General features: G+C 42.7%; 1 protein-coding gene across 1 annotated transcript in view; it reads right to left on the reverse strand.

The window, feature by feature from the left end:
- LOC139576277 (CD151 antigen-like) overlaps nt 1-13443 on the reverse strand; it is a 44741-nt gene that overhangs the window by 17210 nt on the left and 14088 nt on the right. The window contains exon 3 of the mRNA XM_071402181.1: nt 7372-7563. Coding sequence (XP_071258282.1) covers nt 7372-7563 — 192 coding nt within the window. The remainder of the gene's footprint in view (nt 1-7371; nt 7564-13443) is intronic.

The following is a 13443-nucleotide window of genomic DNA, read 5'->3' on the forward strand; positions in this document are numbered from 1 at the left end:
TTTGGAGGAAAAAGGGGGATGCTTGCAAGCCGAAGAACACCACCCCAACCGTGAAGCACGGGGGTGGCAGCATCATGTTGTGGGGGTGCTTCGCTGCAGGAGGGACTGGTGCACTTCACAAAATAGATGGCATCATGAGGTAGGAAAATTATGTGGATATATTAAAGCAACATCTCAAGACATCAGTCAGGAAGATCAAGCTTGGTCGCAAATGGGTCTTCCAAATGGACAATGACCCCAAACATACTTCCAAAGTTGTGGCAAAATGGCTTAAGGACAACAAAGTCAAGGTATTGGAGTCGGCATAACAAAGCCCTGACCACAATCCTATAGAAAGTTTGTGGGCAGAACTGAAAAAGCGTGTGCGAGCAAGAAGGCCTACAAACCTGACTCAGTTACACCAGCTCTGTCAGGAGGAATGGGCCAAAATTCACCCAACTTATTGTGGGAAGTTTGTGGAAGGCTACGCTAAACGTTTGACCCAAGTTAAACAATTTAAAGGCAATGCTACCAAATACTAAATGATTGTATATAAACTTCTGACCCACTGGGAATTTGATGAAATAAATAAAAGCTGAAATAAATCATTCTCTCTACTATTATTCTGACATTTCACATTCTTAAAATAAAGTGGTGATCCTAACTGACCTAAGACAGGGAATTTTTACTAGGATTAAATGTCAGGAATTGTGAAAAACTGAGTTTAAATGTATTTAGCTAAGGTGTATGTAAACGTCCGACTTCAACTGTATACTGTAGATATGGCTCTGTGGTAGATTGATTCTATCCAGCCCACATAACTACGGTAAGATTGCCCTATTCCTCATCAGACAGTCAATACTCCATCACAGCACGCCACACATACACGCGCTCCATGGGGACACACCTCCGCCAGAAAGCAATATTAGAAATTATATGCCTGCACTTAGCCAATGCCCAGGCTTTCAACAACATATTCCATCAAGATTCGTCCAGTTCCATTCGATTTCCTCACTGTAGCCCAACTGAAATTTTTGCTGTTTAAAAAAAAAAAAAACTTTCAAATATAAATAAATAAATACATTTGGGAGGGGGGGGTTTGCCAATACGGGGCGATAGCATCGTATATCACAATGTTTTATTGGTACATAATCACGATAGGACAAAGATTGACATCTCCCAACCCTAACACGCACAGAGAGAGAGAGAGCGAGAGAGACACAGACACACACACACCGCTGTGACATAGCTGCTGAGAGGCAAGACATCGGAGGTAGACATCGGAGGTAGACGACCGATTTGACAGTCGTCTCGCCCTTATGGAACATGGTTAAGTTACTCGCACGCACACAAACTCACACACAGACTCACACCCCTCTTCTCTCTTTTCCTTCCTAACCATCTCTCCCCGCCCTCCCTCCTGACAAGTTCATTCCTTCAGCATGATTCATCGGCCTAATCGTAACTCCTTGGGATGCGCTCTGCATTCCAACACTCAAACACACAAAAGCCACAGCATATGTTTGGGATCAAACGTGGACATAGAGTAGAGGCCCATCTAGAACAGGAGCTGATAACAAAATCGTTTGAGAAACCTTACCCAATGTGAATGAATAATACTGAATTAGGCCGTTTCAACTACTCCTCCCTTGTACCTTCACTAAGGAATATAACGCTCAAAAGGTCAGGGTAAGGACTGGATAGAGATCCTATTATTACTAAATAACTAAAGTCATTGAGGAGTTAGTATTGGTTTCCTCAAAATTCCATGTTCGACTTGATATGGAAAACAATTGTCCTATGTGAATACCTAGATATCACTTGAATTCAAATTTTGAGAAACCAGACGCACCACACAGGCTCTGTTGACCTAGTTCTGTTCCTCACCGACCTAAAATGATTTGGCAACATGTTGTCAGCAAGCATTGATCTAGACCTCATTTGCACCATGTCTAAAATAAAAAAAAGTATTCAGTGTATTCTTGTCATTCTGAGACAAGGGCACCTTACCACCTATTGCTTTAGAGTAATCAATGTGAATATTTTCTATGGCCACCACAGGATAGTAATGAAAGTGTTATTGTAAATGACAGTCATTCATAACCCATTCACATTGAATTACTTCTAAGGTGAGGAAAACAACAAATTATCTAATTTAGGTGCACTACCCCTTTAAGTTTGCCTCTGCTTCCAGCACAGTTCTGCTCTGTCTATGACAGCCTTGTAGGGCTCTGGCCAGTCAGAGTATGAGGTCAGTTTTCCGTTCATTGCCTCTGGGGTTTTCTGAGTCAGCCAGTGGTATAAATTTTGTCTGCTTGGAAGGAAAACAGTTTCCCTCCACTCTCTGTGCCACCTCCCTGTCAATTCTGCCCAGAAGAATGGACTGTGCTCATACCAGACCCCTCCTTATGTGAGCGCTCTCTTTCCCATTCTGTGCTCCCCTTCTGTGAGCACACTCTCTCCCCTTCTCTGCTCACTTTCTGTGAGCGCTCTCTCTCCCCTTCTGTGCTCACCTTCTGTGAGCGCTCTCCCTCCCCTTATGTGCTCACCTTCTGTAAGCGCTCTCCCCCCCCCCTTCTGTGCTCACCTTCTGTGAGCGCTCTCACTCCCCCTTCTGTGCTCACCTTCTGTGAGCGCTCTCTCCCCTTCTATGCTCTCCTTCTGTGAGCTCTCTCTCCACTTCTGTGCTCTCCTTCTGTGAGCCCTCTCTCCTTCTATGAGCTCTCCTATGAGCTCTCTCCTATGAGCTCTCTCCTATGAGCTCTCAACTTCTGTGCTCTCTCTCCTTCTGTGCTCTCTCTCCTTCTGTGCTCTCTCTCCTTCTGTGCTCTCTCTCCTTCTGTGCTCTCTCTCCTTCTATGAGCTCTCTCTCTCTACTTCTGTACTCTCCTTCTATGAGCGCTCTCTCTCTCCTTCTGTGCTCTCCTATGAGCTCTCTCTCTCTCTCTCTCTCTCCTTCTGTGCTCTCCTATGAGCTCTCTCCTTCTGTGATCTCCTTCTGAGAGCTCACTTTCCTTCTGTGGCACACATCAACGCCATCATCCCAGACAACCCACTCCAATTTGCATACCGCTCATCTACAGAAGATGTAGTCTCAATTACACTCCACACTGCCCTCTCCCACCTGGACAAAATGAATACCTATGTGAGAATGCTGTTCATCGACTACAGCTCAATCAATGTTCAACACCATAGTGCCCTCCAAGCTCGTCAAACTCGTTCGGGACCCTGGGACTGAACACCTCCCTCCGCAACTGGATCCTGGACTTCCTGACGGGCCAACCACATGTGGTGAGAGTAGCTAACAACACCTCTGCCATGCTGACCCTCAACATGGGGCTGCCCTGGGCTGTGTGCTTAGCCCCCTCCTGTACTCCCTGTTTACCCACGACTGTGTAGCCACACACAACTCCAACTCCATCATCAAGTTTGCTGACGACACGATGGTGGTAGGCCTGATCATCATCGGCGATGAGACAGCCTACAAGGAGGAGATCGGATACCTCTCTCTCAACGTCAGCAAGACCAAGGGGCTGATCATGGAATATAGAAAACCGTGGGTGTGTACATCCCCCATCCACAGGGCCGCAGCAGAGACGGTCAAGAGCTTCAAGTTCCTCTGTGTCCACATCACTGAGGACTTAACATGGTCCACTCACACCAACACAGTCATGGAGAAGGCAAGGCAGTGCCAGAGGGTGGTGCGGGTGAGCTCCCAGTCATCCACGATGTACATGCCGGGTGGTGTCTGAGAAAGGCCCAGAAAATTGCCAAAGACTCCAGCCACCTGAGACGTGGACTGTTCTCCATGCTCCCATTCGGCAGGCAGTACCAGTGCATCAAGGCACAGACCAACAGACTAGTATACAGCTTCTACTTAAAATGGCTAACAGCTACTGCTCTCCCTCTCCCACAGCTTATCCACACTGACTATGCCCATCCACAGGTCTCTACCCACTCAGACACACACACACACCTTCACTGTCACTCTTACTCAAAACACCCATTACTGACGCCACACACTTACACCCACATGCACACACCCCCTCACAGCAACGCTGCTGCTAAAATGATTATTGATGAGATGTATTACTACCATTACACAGCTGTTCATAGATTATTGATTTCCATAACTATTAGTATTTACCGTATCTTGCTACTGGTCACTATCACTCCAGTTTACATGTATATAATACCATTAGTATATTACCATAAGTATTTATATATTCCTGTTACCAGTCACTTTTCAGACCTGTTTCCATGTATATCCTACTACCAGTCACTTTCATGTATAAACCTACCTCAACCACCCCAGTATCCCTGCATATTGAATAAAGGTACTGGCTCTGACATCTATATACACTAGCATTCTTGTGTTTCTTCAACTTATATCTTACTTGTGTTTTTTTTTTTTATATTTGATTATTTCAATCTCACACAAATTATCAAGGAACCCACCACGTACAACCCTAAATCCATAAACATGGGCACCCTCATAGATATTATCCTGACCAACTTGCCCTCCAAATACACCTCTGCTGTTTTCAATCAGGATCTCAGCGATCACTGCCTCATTGCCTGCATATGCTATGGATCCGCGGTCAAACGGCCACCCCTCATCACTGTCACACGCTCCCTAAAACACTTTTGCGAGCAGGCCTTTCTAATCGACCTGGCCCGGGTATCCTGGAAGGATATTGACCTCATCCCGTCGGTAGAGGATGACGGGTCGTTCTTTAAAAGTCATTTCCTCACCATCTTGAATAAGCATGCCCCTTTCAAAAAATGTAGAACTAAGAATAGATATAGCCCTTGGTTCACTCCAGACCTGACTGCCCTCGACCAGCACAAAAACATCCTGTGCATCGAATAGTCCTCGCAATATGCAACTTTTCAGGGAAGTCAGGAACCAATACACGCAGTCAGTCAGGAAAGCAGAGGCTAGCTGTTTCAAACAGAAATTTGCATCCTGTAGCTCTAACTCCAAAAAGTTTTGGGACACTGTAAAGTCCATGGAGAATAAGAGCACCTCCTCCCAGCTGCCAACTGCACTGAGGCTAGGAAACATTGTCACCACCGATAAATCCACGATAATCGAGAATTTGAATAAGCATTTCTCTACGGCTGGCCATGCTTTCCTCCTGGCTACCCCAAACCCGGCCAACAGCTCCGCACCCCCCGCAGTTACTTGCCCAAGCCTCCCCAGCTTCTCCTTCACCCAAATCCAGATTGCAGATGTTCTGAAAGAGCTGCAAAACCTGGCCCGTACAAATCAGCTGGGCTAGACAATCTGGACCCTCTCTTTCTAAAATTATCCGCCGCCATTGTTGCAACCCCTATTACCAGTCTGTTCAACCTCTCTTTCGTATCGCCCGAGATCCCTAAAGATTGGAAAGCTGCCGCGGTCATCCACTCTTCAAAGAGAGTGACACTCATGACCCAAACTGTTACAGACCTATATCCATCCTGCCCTGCCTTTCTAAAGTCTTCGAAAGCCAAGTTAATAAACAGATCACTGACCATTTCGAATCCCACCGTACCTTCTCCGCTGTGCAATCCGGTTTCCGAGCTGGTCATGGGTGCACCTTAGCCACGCTCAAGGTATTAAACGATATCATAACCACCATCGATAAAAGACAGTACTGTGCAGCAGTCTTCATCGACCTGGCCAAGGCTTTCGACTGTCAGTCACCGTATTCTTATCAGCAGACTCAACAGTCTTGGTTTCTCAATTGACTGCCTCGCCTGGTTCACCAACTACTTCTCTGATAGAGTTCAGTGTGTCAAATCGGAGGGCCTGTTGTCCGGACCTCTGGCAGTCTCTATGGAGGAACCACACGGTTCAATTCTCGGGCCGACTCTTTTCTCTGTATATATCAACGATGTCGCTCTTGCTGCGGGTGACTCCCTGATCCACCTCTATGCAGAAGACACCATTCTGACTCTTCTTTGGACATTGTGTTAACAAACCTCCAAACGCGCTTCAATGCCATACAACACTCCTTCCGTGGCCTCCAACTGCTCTTAAACGCTAGTAAAAATTAAATGCATGCTTTTCAACCGATCACTGCCCACACCCGCCTGCCCGACCAGCATCACTACTCTGGACGGTTCTGACTTAGAATATGTCGACAACTACAAATACCTAGGTATCGGGTTAGACTGTAAACTCTCCTTCCAGACTCACATTAAGCATCTCCAATGCAAAATTAAATCTAGAATTGGCTTCCTATTTCGCAACAAAGCCTCCTTCACTCACGTCGCCAAACATACCCTCGTAAAACTGACTATCCTACCAATCCTCGACTTCGGCGATGTCATTTACAAAATAGCCTCCAACACTCTACTTAGCAAACTGGATGCAGTCTATCACAGTGCCACCTGTTTTGTCACCAAAGCCCCATACACCACCCACCACTGCGACCTGTATGCTCTCGTCGGCTGGCCCTCGCTAGATATTCGTCGAGACCCACTGGCTCCAGGTCATCTATAAGTCTTTGCTAGGTAAAGCTCCGCCTTATCTCAGCTCACTGGTCACGATAACAACACCCACCCGTAGCACGCGCTCCGGCAGGTATATCTCACTGGTCATCCCCAAAGCCAACACCTCTTTTGGCCGCCTTTCCTTCCAGTTCTCTGCTGCCAATGACTGGAACGAATTGCAAAAATCGCTGAAGTTGGGGACTTATCTCCCTCACTAACTTTAAACATCAACTATCTGAGCAGCTAACCAATTGCTGCAGCTGTAAATAGCCCATCCAATCTACCTACCTCATCCCCATATTGTTCTTATTTAGTTTTTGCTCTTTTGCACACCAGTATTTTTACTTGCACATCATCATGTGCACATCTATCACTCCAGTGTTAAATTGCTAAATTGTAATTACTTCGCAACTATGGCCTATTTATTGCCTTACCTCCTCATGCCGTTTGCACACACTGTATATAGACTTTTCCCCCCCTATTGTGTTATTGACTGTACGTTTGTTTTTTCTATATGTAACTCTGTGTTGTTGTTTGTGTCGCACTACTTTGCTTTATCTTGGCCAGGTCGCAGCTGTAAACGAGAACTTGTTCTCAACTGGACTACCTGGTTAAATAAAGGTGGGGGGGGGGGGGGGGGGGGGGATATATATATATATATATGATCTATATTATTATCACTACATTGTTGGTAAAGAGCTCTCAAGGTAAGAATGAATTTGACTAATGTTTTACACCCGTTGTATCCTGTGCACGTGGCAAATAAAGTTTCATGTTGTGTTACGGTGTGGAGGATTGGGAGTTTGCGTCCTGGTTGGGACAGAGTTTCCACTTGTGTCACCCGTGTGTGTGTGTGAGTGAACGCGTGTTCATGCAAACGTCTGTGCATAATTGAGGGTCAACACTTACCACTCTCAGCAGCCTCCTCTGCTCCTTGAAGGTGGCGCAGCAGCCCAACACTCCCGTCACCATGACGATGGCCCCGGCAAGGATTAGGATATAGGCGGAGGCGGCGTAGGTCGCGGAGGAGAGCAGGCTGATGTAGTCACTCTTCTCCACCAGCGTCCAGATGCCCACCGCCATAACCACGCCCCCTGCCAGCTGGGAGGACAAAGTACAGAGGAAGAATTAGACACATAGGCTAGTAGGTAGTGGGCTGACACCGAAAACAGTGAAGTTGCTCGATCTACGTCGAGGGAGGAGCTGATTTTTTGTATACGACAATGAAATATTCTTATGATTACTGTAAAATTTGTTGTCACCTTCAATTCTTCCAAAAAAAGTACATTTGAAAAAGTATAATCTCAAAAGTCTTCAGGAAAACTTGCAAACTGCTAAACTTGGAACCAATTAGAACTCCTGCACATACCCCTCTTGATGAAGGCAGCCAATGGCCTGCTTCTAAGATGTAAACACAGCCTCTGATCTGCTTTCAGTGTGTTAAGAGGATCTAACGTTAGCTCCCAAAGACTGAAATAAGATATCGGTTTTCGAGTGCACTTGAAATATGCAGCATGCAATATGAATGGTCTTGATCATATGGAGAGTTAACTATTGAAAGCTCGCCAATGTTACAGTTGACTAGCCAAGCCAACTAATACTGTAAATGTCAATGTGCCTGCTCAGGAAGCTAGTGTTTCATTAGCAATCTCTGTCCGTGAATTCAATAAAGAACAAAGAACTAGCTGCAGGCTTAAATAAACATGCAATCAAATAATTAGCATAGAAACCCAAATAAATGCATGTAGATAGAAAGATATACAGAGCATTCGGAAATTATTCAGACCCCTTAACTTTTTCCACATTTTGTTATGTTACAGCCTTATTCTAAAATGGATCAAAATAAATGTTTTCCTCAATCTACACACTATAATCCATAATGACGAAGCGAAAACAGGTTTTTCAAAATTTACCTTATTTACATAAGTATTCAGACCCTTTGATATTAGACTCAAAATTGAGCTCAGGTGCATCCTGTTTCCATTGATCATCCTTGAGATGATTCTACAACTTGATTGGAGTCCACCTGGGGTAAATTCAATTGATTGGACATGATTGTGAAAAGGCACACACCTGTCGATATAAGATCCCACAGTTGACAGCGCATATCTGAGCAAAAACCAAGCTATGAAGTCAAAGGAATTGTACGTAGAGTTCAGAGACAGGATTGTGTCGAGGCATAGAACTGGGGAAGGATACCAAAACATTTCTGCAGCATTGAAGGTCCCTAAGAACACAGTGGCCTCCATCATTGTTAAATGGAAGAAGTTTGGAACCACCAAGAATCGTCCCAGAGCTGGCCGTCCGGCCAAACTGAGCAATCGGGGGAGAAGGGCCTTGGTCAAGGAGATGGGAGAACCATCTCTGCAGCACTCCAGCAATCAGGCCTTTATAGAGTGGCCAGATGGAAGCCCCTTCTCAGTAAAAGGCATATGAGATCAGATCATGAGAAACAAGATTCTCTGGTCTGATGAAACCAAGATTGAACTCTTTGGCCTGAATGCCAAGCATCACGTCTGGAGAAAACCTGGCACCATTCCTATGCTGAAGCATGGTGGCAGCACCATGGCAGCACCATGCTGTAGGGATGTTTTTCAGCGGCATGGACTGGGAGACAGTCAGGATCAAGGGAAAGATGAACGGAGCAAAGTAGAGAGATCCAGAGCGCTCAGGACCTCAGAATGGGACGAAGGATCACCTTCAAACAGGACAACGACCCTAAGCACACAGCCAAGACAACACAGGAGTGGACAAGTTTCTGAATGTCCTTGAGTGGCACAGCCTGAGGCCAGACTTGAACACGATCGAACATCTCTGGAGACCTGAAAATAGCTGTGCAGCGACGCTCCCCATCCAACCTGAGAGCTTGAAAGGATCTGCAGAGAAGAATGTGAGGAACTCCCCAAATACAGGTGTGCCAAGCTTGTAGCGTCATACCCAAGAAGGCTGTAATCACTGCCAAAGGTGCTTCAACAAAGTACTGACTAAAGGGTCTCAATACTTACGTAAATGTGATTTTTTTTTTTTATACATTTGCAAAAATATTTTAAAAAACTGTTTTTTGCTGGGGTATTGTATGTAGATTGATGGGCAAAATGTTGTTTAATCCATTTTAGAATAAGGCTGTAATATAACAAAATGTGGAAAAAGTGAAGGGGTACTGCATGCTAGAATCAGTGGTGGAAAAAGTACTCAATTGTTATACTTAAGTAAAAGTAAAGATACCTTAACAGAAAATGACTTAAGTATGACTTGAGTAAAAGTCTAACAGTGTTAGGTTTTATGTATACTTAAGTATCAAAAGTAAAAAGTATAAATCATTTCAAATTCCTTATATTAAGCAAACCAGAGAGCACCATTTTCTTGTTTTTATTATTTACAGATAGCCAGGGGCACACTCCAACATCATTTACAAACGACAACCGAAGCATGTGTGTTAACTTCTTATGGCTGGGGGACAGTATTGAGTAGCTTGGATGAATAAGGTGCCCATAGTAAACTGCCTGCTACTCAGGCCCAGAAGCTAAGATATGCATATTATTAGTAGATTTGGATAGAAAACTCTGAAGTTTCTAAAACTGTTTGAATGATATCTGTGAGTATAACAGAACTCATATGGCAGGCAAAAACCTGAGAAAAAATCCAACCAGGAAGTGGGAAATCTGAGGTTTGTAGATTTAAGTAATTGCCTATCCAAGATAGTGTAAATTTGGCCCGATTGCACTTCCTAAGGCTTCCACTAGATGTCAACAGTCTTTAGTACCTTGTTTCAGGCTTCTACTGTGAAGGGGGAGCGAATAAGAGCTGTTTGACTAAGGGGTCTGGCAGAATGCCATGAGTTAAGTCACGCGCGCAGCAGTGAGAGCGAGCTGCGTTCCCTTTCATTTCTAAAGAAAAAGGAATTGTCCGGTTGGAAGATTTATGATAAAAACATCCTAAAGATTGATTCTATACATCGTTTGACATGTTTCTACGAACTGTAATGGAACTGTTTTGACTTTGTCTGGAATAAGTGCCTGCGCCTTGTGAATTTGGATTTGTGAACTAAACGTGCAAACAAAAAGGAGGTATTTGGACATAAATTATGGACTTTATCAAACAAACATTTATTGTGGAACTGTGATTCCTGGGAGTGCATTCCGATGAAGATCAAAGGTAAATGAATATTTATAATACTATTTCTGACTTCTGTTGACTCCACAACATGGCGGGTATCTGTATGGCTTGTTTTGGTGGCTGAGCGCTGTACTCAGATCATTCCATGGTGTGCTTTCGCTGTAAAGCTTTTTTGAAATCTGACACAGCGGTTGCATTAAGGAGAATATATCTTTAAGGGAGTCCACCAGATTAGAGGGATGTTTTCTTGATAAGTGCATGGATTTTACAATTGTTCTGGCCTGCTAAGCATTCAAAATGTAATGAGTACTTTTCAATGTCAGGGAAAATGTATGGAGTAAAAAGTAAATCATTTTCTTTAGGAATGTAGTGAAGTAAAAGTTGTCAAAAATATAAATAGTAAAGTAAAGTACAGACACCCCAAAAAACGACTTAAGTAGTACTTTAAAGTATCTTTACACCACTGATTAGAATGGAGGTTTTAGAAAATGACAACTGCATAAGCATATTAGCCAATACATATAGCATACCTTGCAATAAAATATTTTCAAAAAATGGTTGTACAAAGGGCTCTGTAATAACCAGAGTTTGATTTCTAAACCAGATGAGTCCTCAAATAGCAGCTACCGAATACCATGATGGGCATGCATAATGTTTGATGCATTGGAATATAAGGAATAGAGAATGATAAAGAGCCTGTAGGATTATAAGAAAAAGCAGTTAGAAAACTACTGTTTAAGTTTCAAATACTAAATGTTCATTGAATGAGTACGTTTACATGCACACAAATAATTTGATATTAAACTGATTATGGCAGTAGGCTGGTTATGGCATTAGTCAATTAAACACCGCACTCTGCTTATCTTAAAATCGGTTTAAGGTCATAATCGAAGTAAGCATGTGCTGATTAAAAACGTGTTTTTCTGAGCAATCTTTCGAATTATTAAGACTTGTAAACGCCTTAATCAGAGTTATAGCGGCGTATTTGATCTGCGCATGTTCTAGCACAAGCAATGTGAGCTTCTTTTAGCACAAGCAATGTGAGCTTCTTTTAGCACAGTTGGAAAAACTGAAAATATGCATCTTAGAAATAGTTTTCAAATACAAACTTTATATATGTCTGAACTCAGAATCAAATATTCTTCACAAAAATAACATGGTCGCATTGGTAGAACGTTTCTGATTTCAGACGTGTCCATGTAAACAGGATTAATAGGGAAATCGTTCTGCTGGCAAAGCATGTAAATGTTTAAATCTAATTATTATAATAAATCTGACTATTCACAGTATTATTGTGTTCATGTAACCATACTCAATGTGAGTATATTTAGGTGTTTTAAATCAATAACTTTCCAACTAACATTCTAAAAATTGACGGTGCCAAAATCTTGCCAACCCATTCTTTATTCTACTAACTATGACTGCGTGTGAGACTTGTTTTCCATAACATACAGTACCAGTCAAAAGTTTGGACACACCTACTTATTCCAGGGTTTTTCTTTATTTTTTTACTATGTTCTACATTGTAGAATAATAGTGAAGACATCAAAACTATGAAATAACACATATGGAATCATGTAGTAACCAAAAAAGTGTTAAAAAAATCCAAAGATATTTTATATTTGACATTCTTCAAAGTAACCACCCTTTCCCTTGATGACAGCTTTGCACACTCTTGGCAAAAACCTGGACACCTGATGGGAACAATAGAATTCTCACCCCAGGATGTAACAATAGTAAAATCATCTATTTGTCATCTGTTATTCAGTCTTTGAGATCCTCAAACAAGCACATACGTGTATCTGTAGTTGGTGTTCTTCAAATCTAAAATGTACTAGACTGTGTAAGACAAAACCCACAAAATAGACAACAGGCAAATGCTTATGTCATCCCAATGTCTAAATAGTGACGGCAGGGCTAGTTCAAACTTCAGTAAGATGGTTCTCCTCACAGGTGAGTGAATCAGCGCATGCTTAGTGAATAGCACTTGGTTGATCACTGGGAGCAGGACACAGGAGAGCTGAATAGATTATGTGAGAAAAAAGTGAGACAAGAAGGAATACAATAAACCATAATAGCAAAGGAATGTAGTTTGTGAGTTAGAAAATGAACATCCTGAAATTATCCTACTCCAACTATTGACAGGGATAATGTGGCATTTCTTATTTGTCAGTATGAATGAAATTAGACGGTCCTGCCTTGATGACTGTATTAGCTTTACACTACTTGTCCTACAGATTTCTTTAGTCTTAAATTATTACTTGGAACAAACTGATAGCTGAAACTTCCCTTGTCCCTGAATGACATGCTAGCTAGTGATAAAGCCCCAGTACCTTCAGAAATTATTCATACACCTTGATTTATTCCACATTTGGTTTTCCAGCCTGATTTTTTTTTTTAAACATGATTTTAACAAATTATTGAAAATTAAATATGGAAATCTCATTTACATAAGTATTCACACCCCTGAATCAAGACATGTTAGAATCACCTTTGGCGATTACAGCTGTGAGTCTTTCTGGGTATGTCTCGAAGAGCTTTGCACAACTGGATTGTGCAATATTTGCTCATTATTCTTTTGAAAATTCTTCAAGATCTGTCAAATTGGTTGTTGATCATTGCTAGACAACCATTTTTAAGTCTAGCCATAGATTTTCAATCTGATTTAAGTCAAAACTGTAACTCAGCCACTCAGGAACATTCACCATCTTCTTGGTAAGCAACTCCAGTGTAGATTTGGCCTTGTATTTTAGGTTATTGTCCTGCTGAAGGGTGAATTAATCTCCCAGTGTCTGGCGGAAAGCAGACAACCAGGTTTTCCTCTAGGATTTTTCCTGTGCTTAGCTCCATTCCGTTTATTTTTTA

Source organism: Salvelinus alpinus, chromosome 5 (assembly GCF_045679555.1).
Source record: "Salvelinus alpinus chromosome 5, SLU_Salpinus.1, whole genome shotgun sequence".
Classification (NCBI taxonomy): domain Eukaryota; kingdom Metazoa; phylum Chordata; class Actinopteri; order Salmoniformes; family Salmonidae; genus Salvelinus; species Salvelinus alpinus.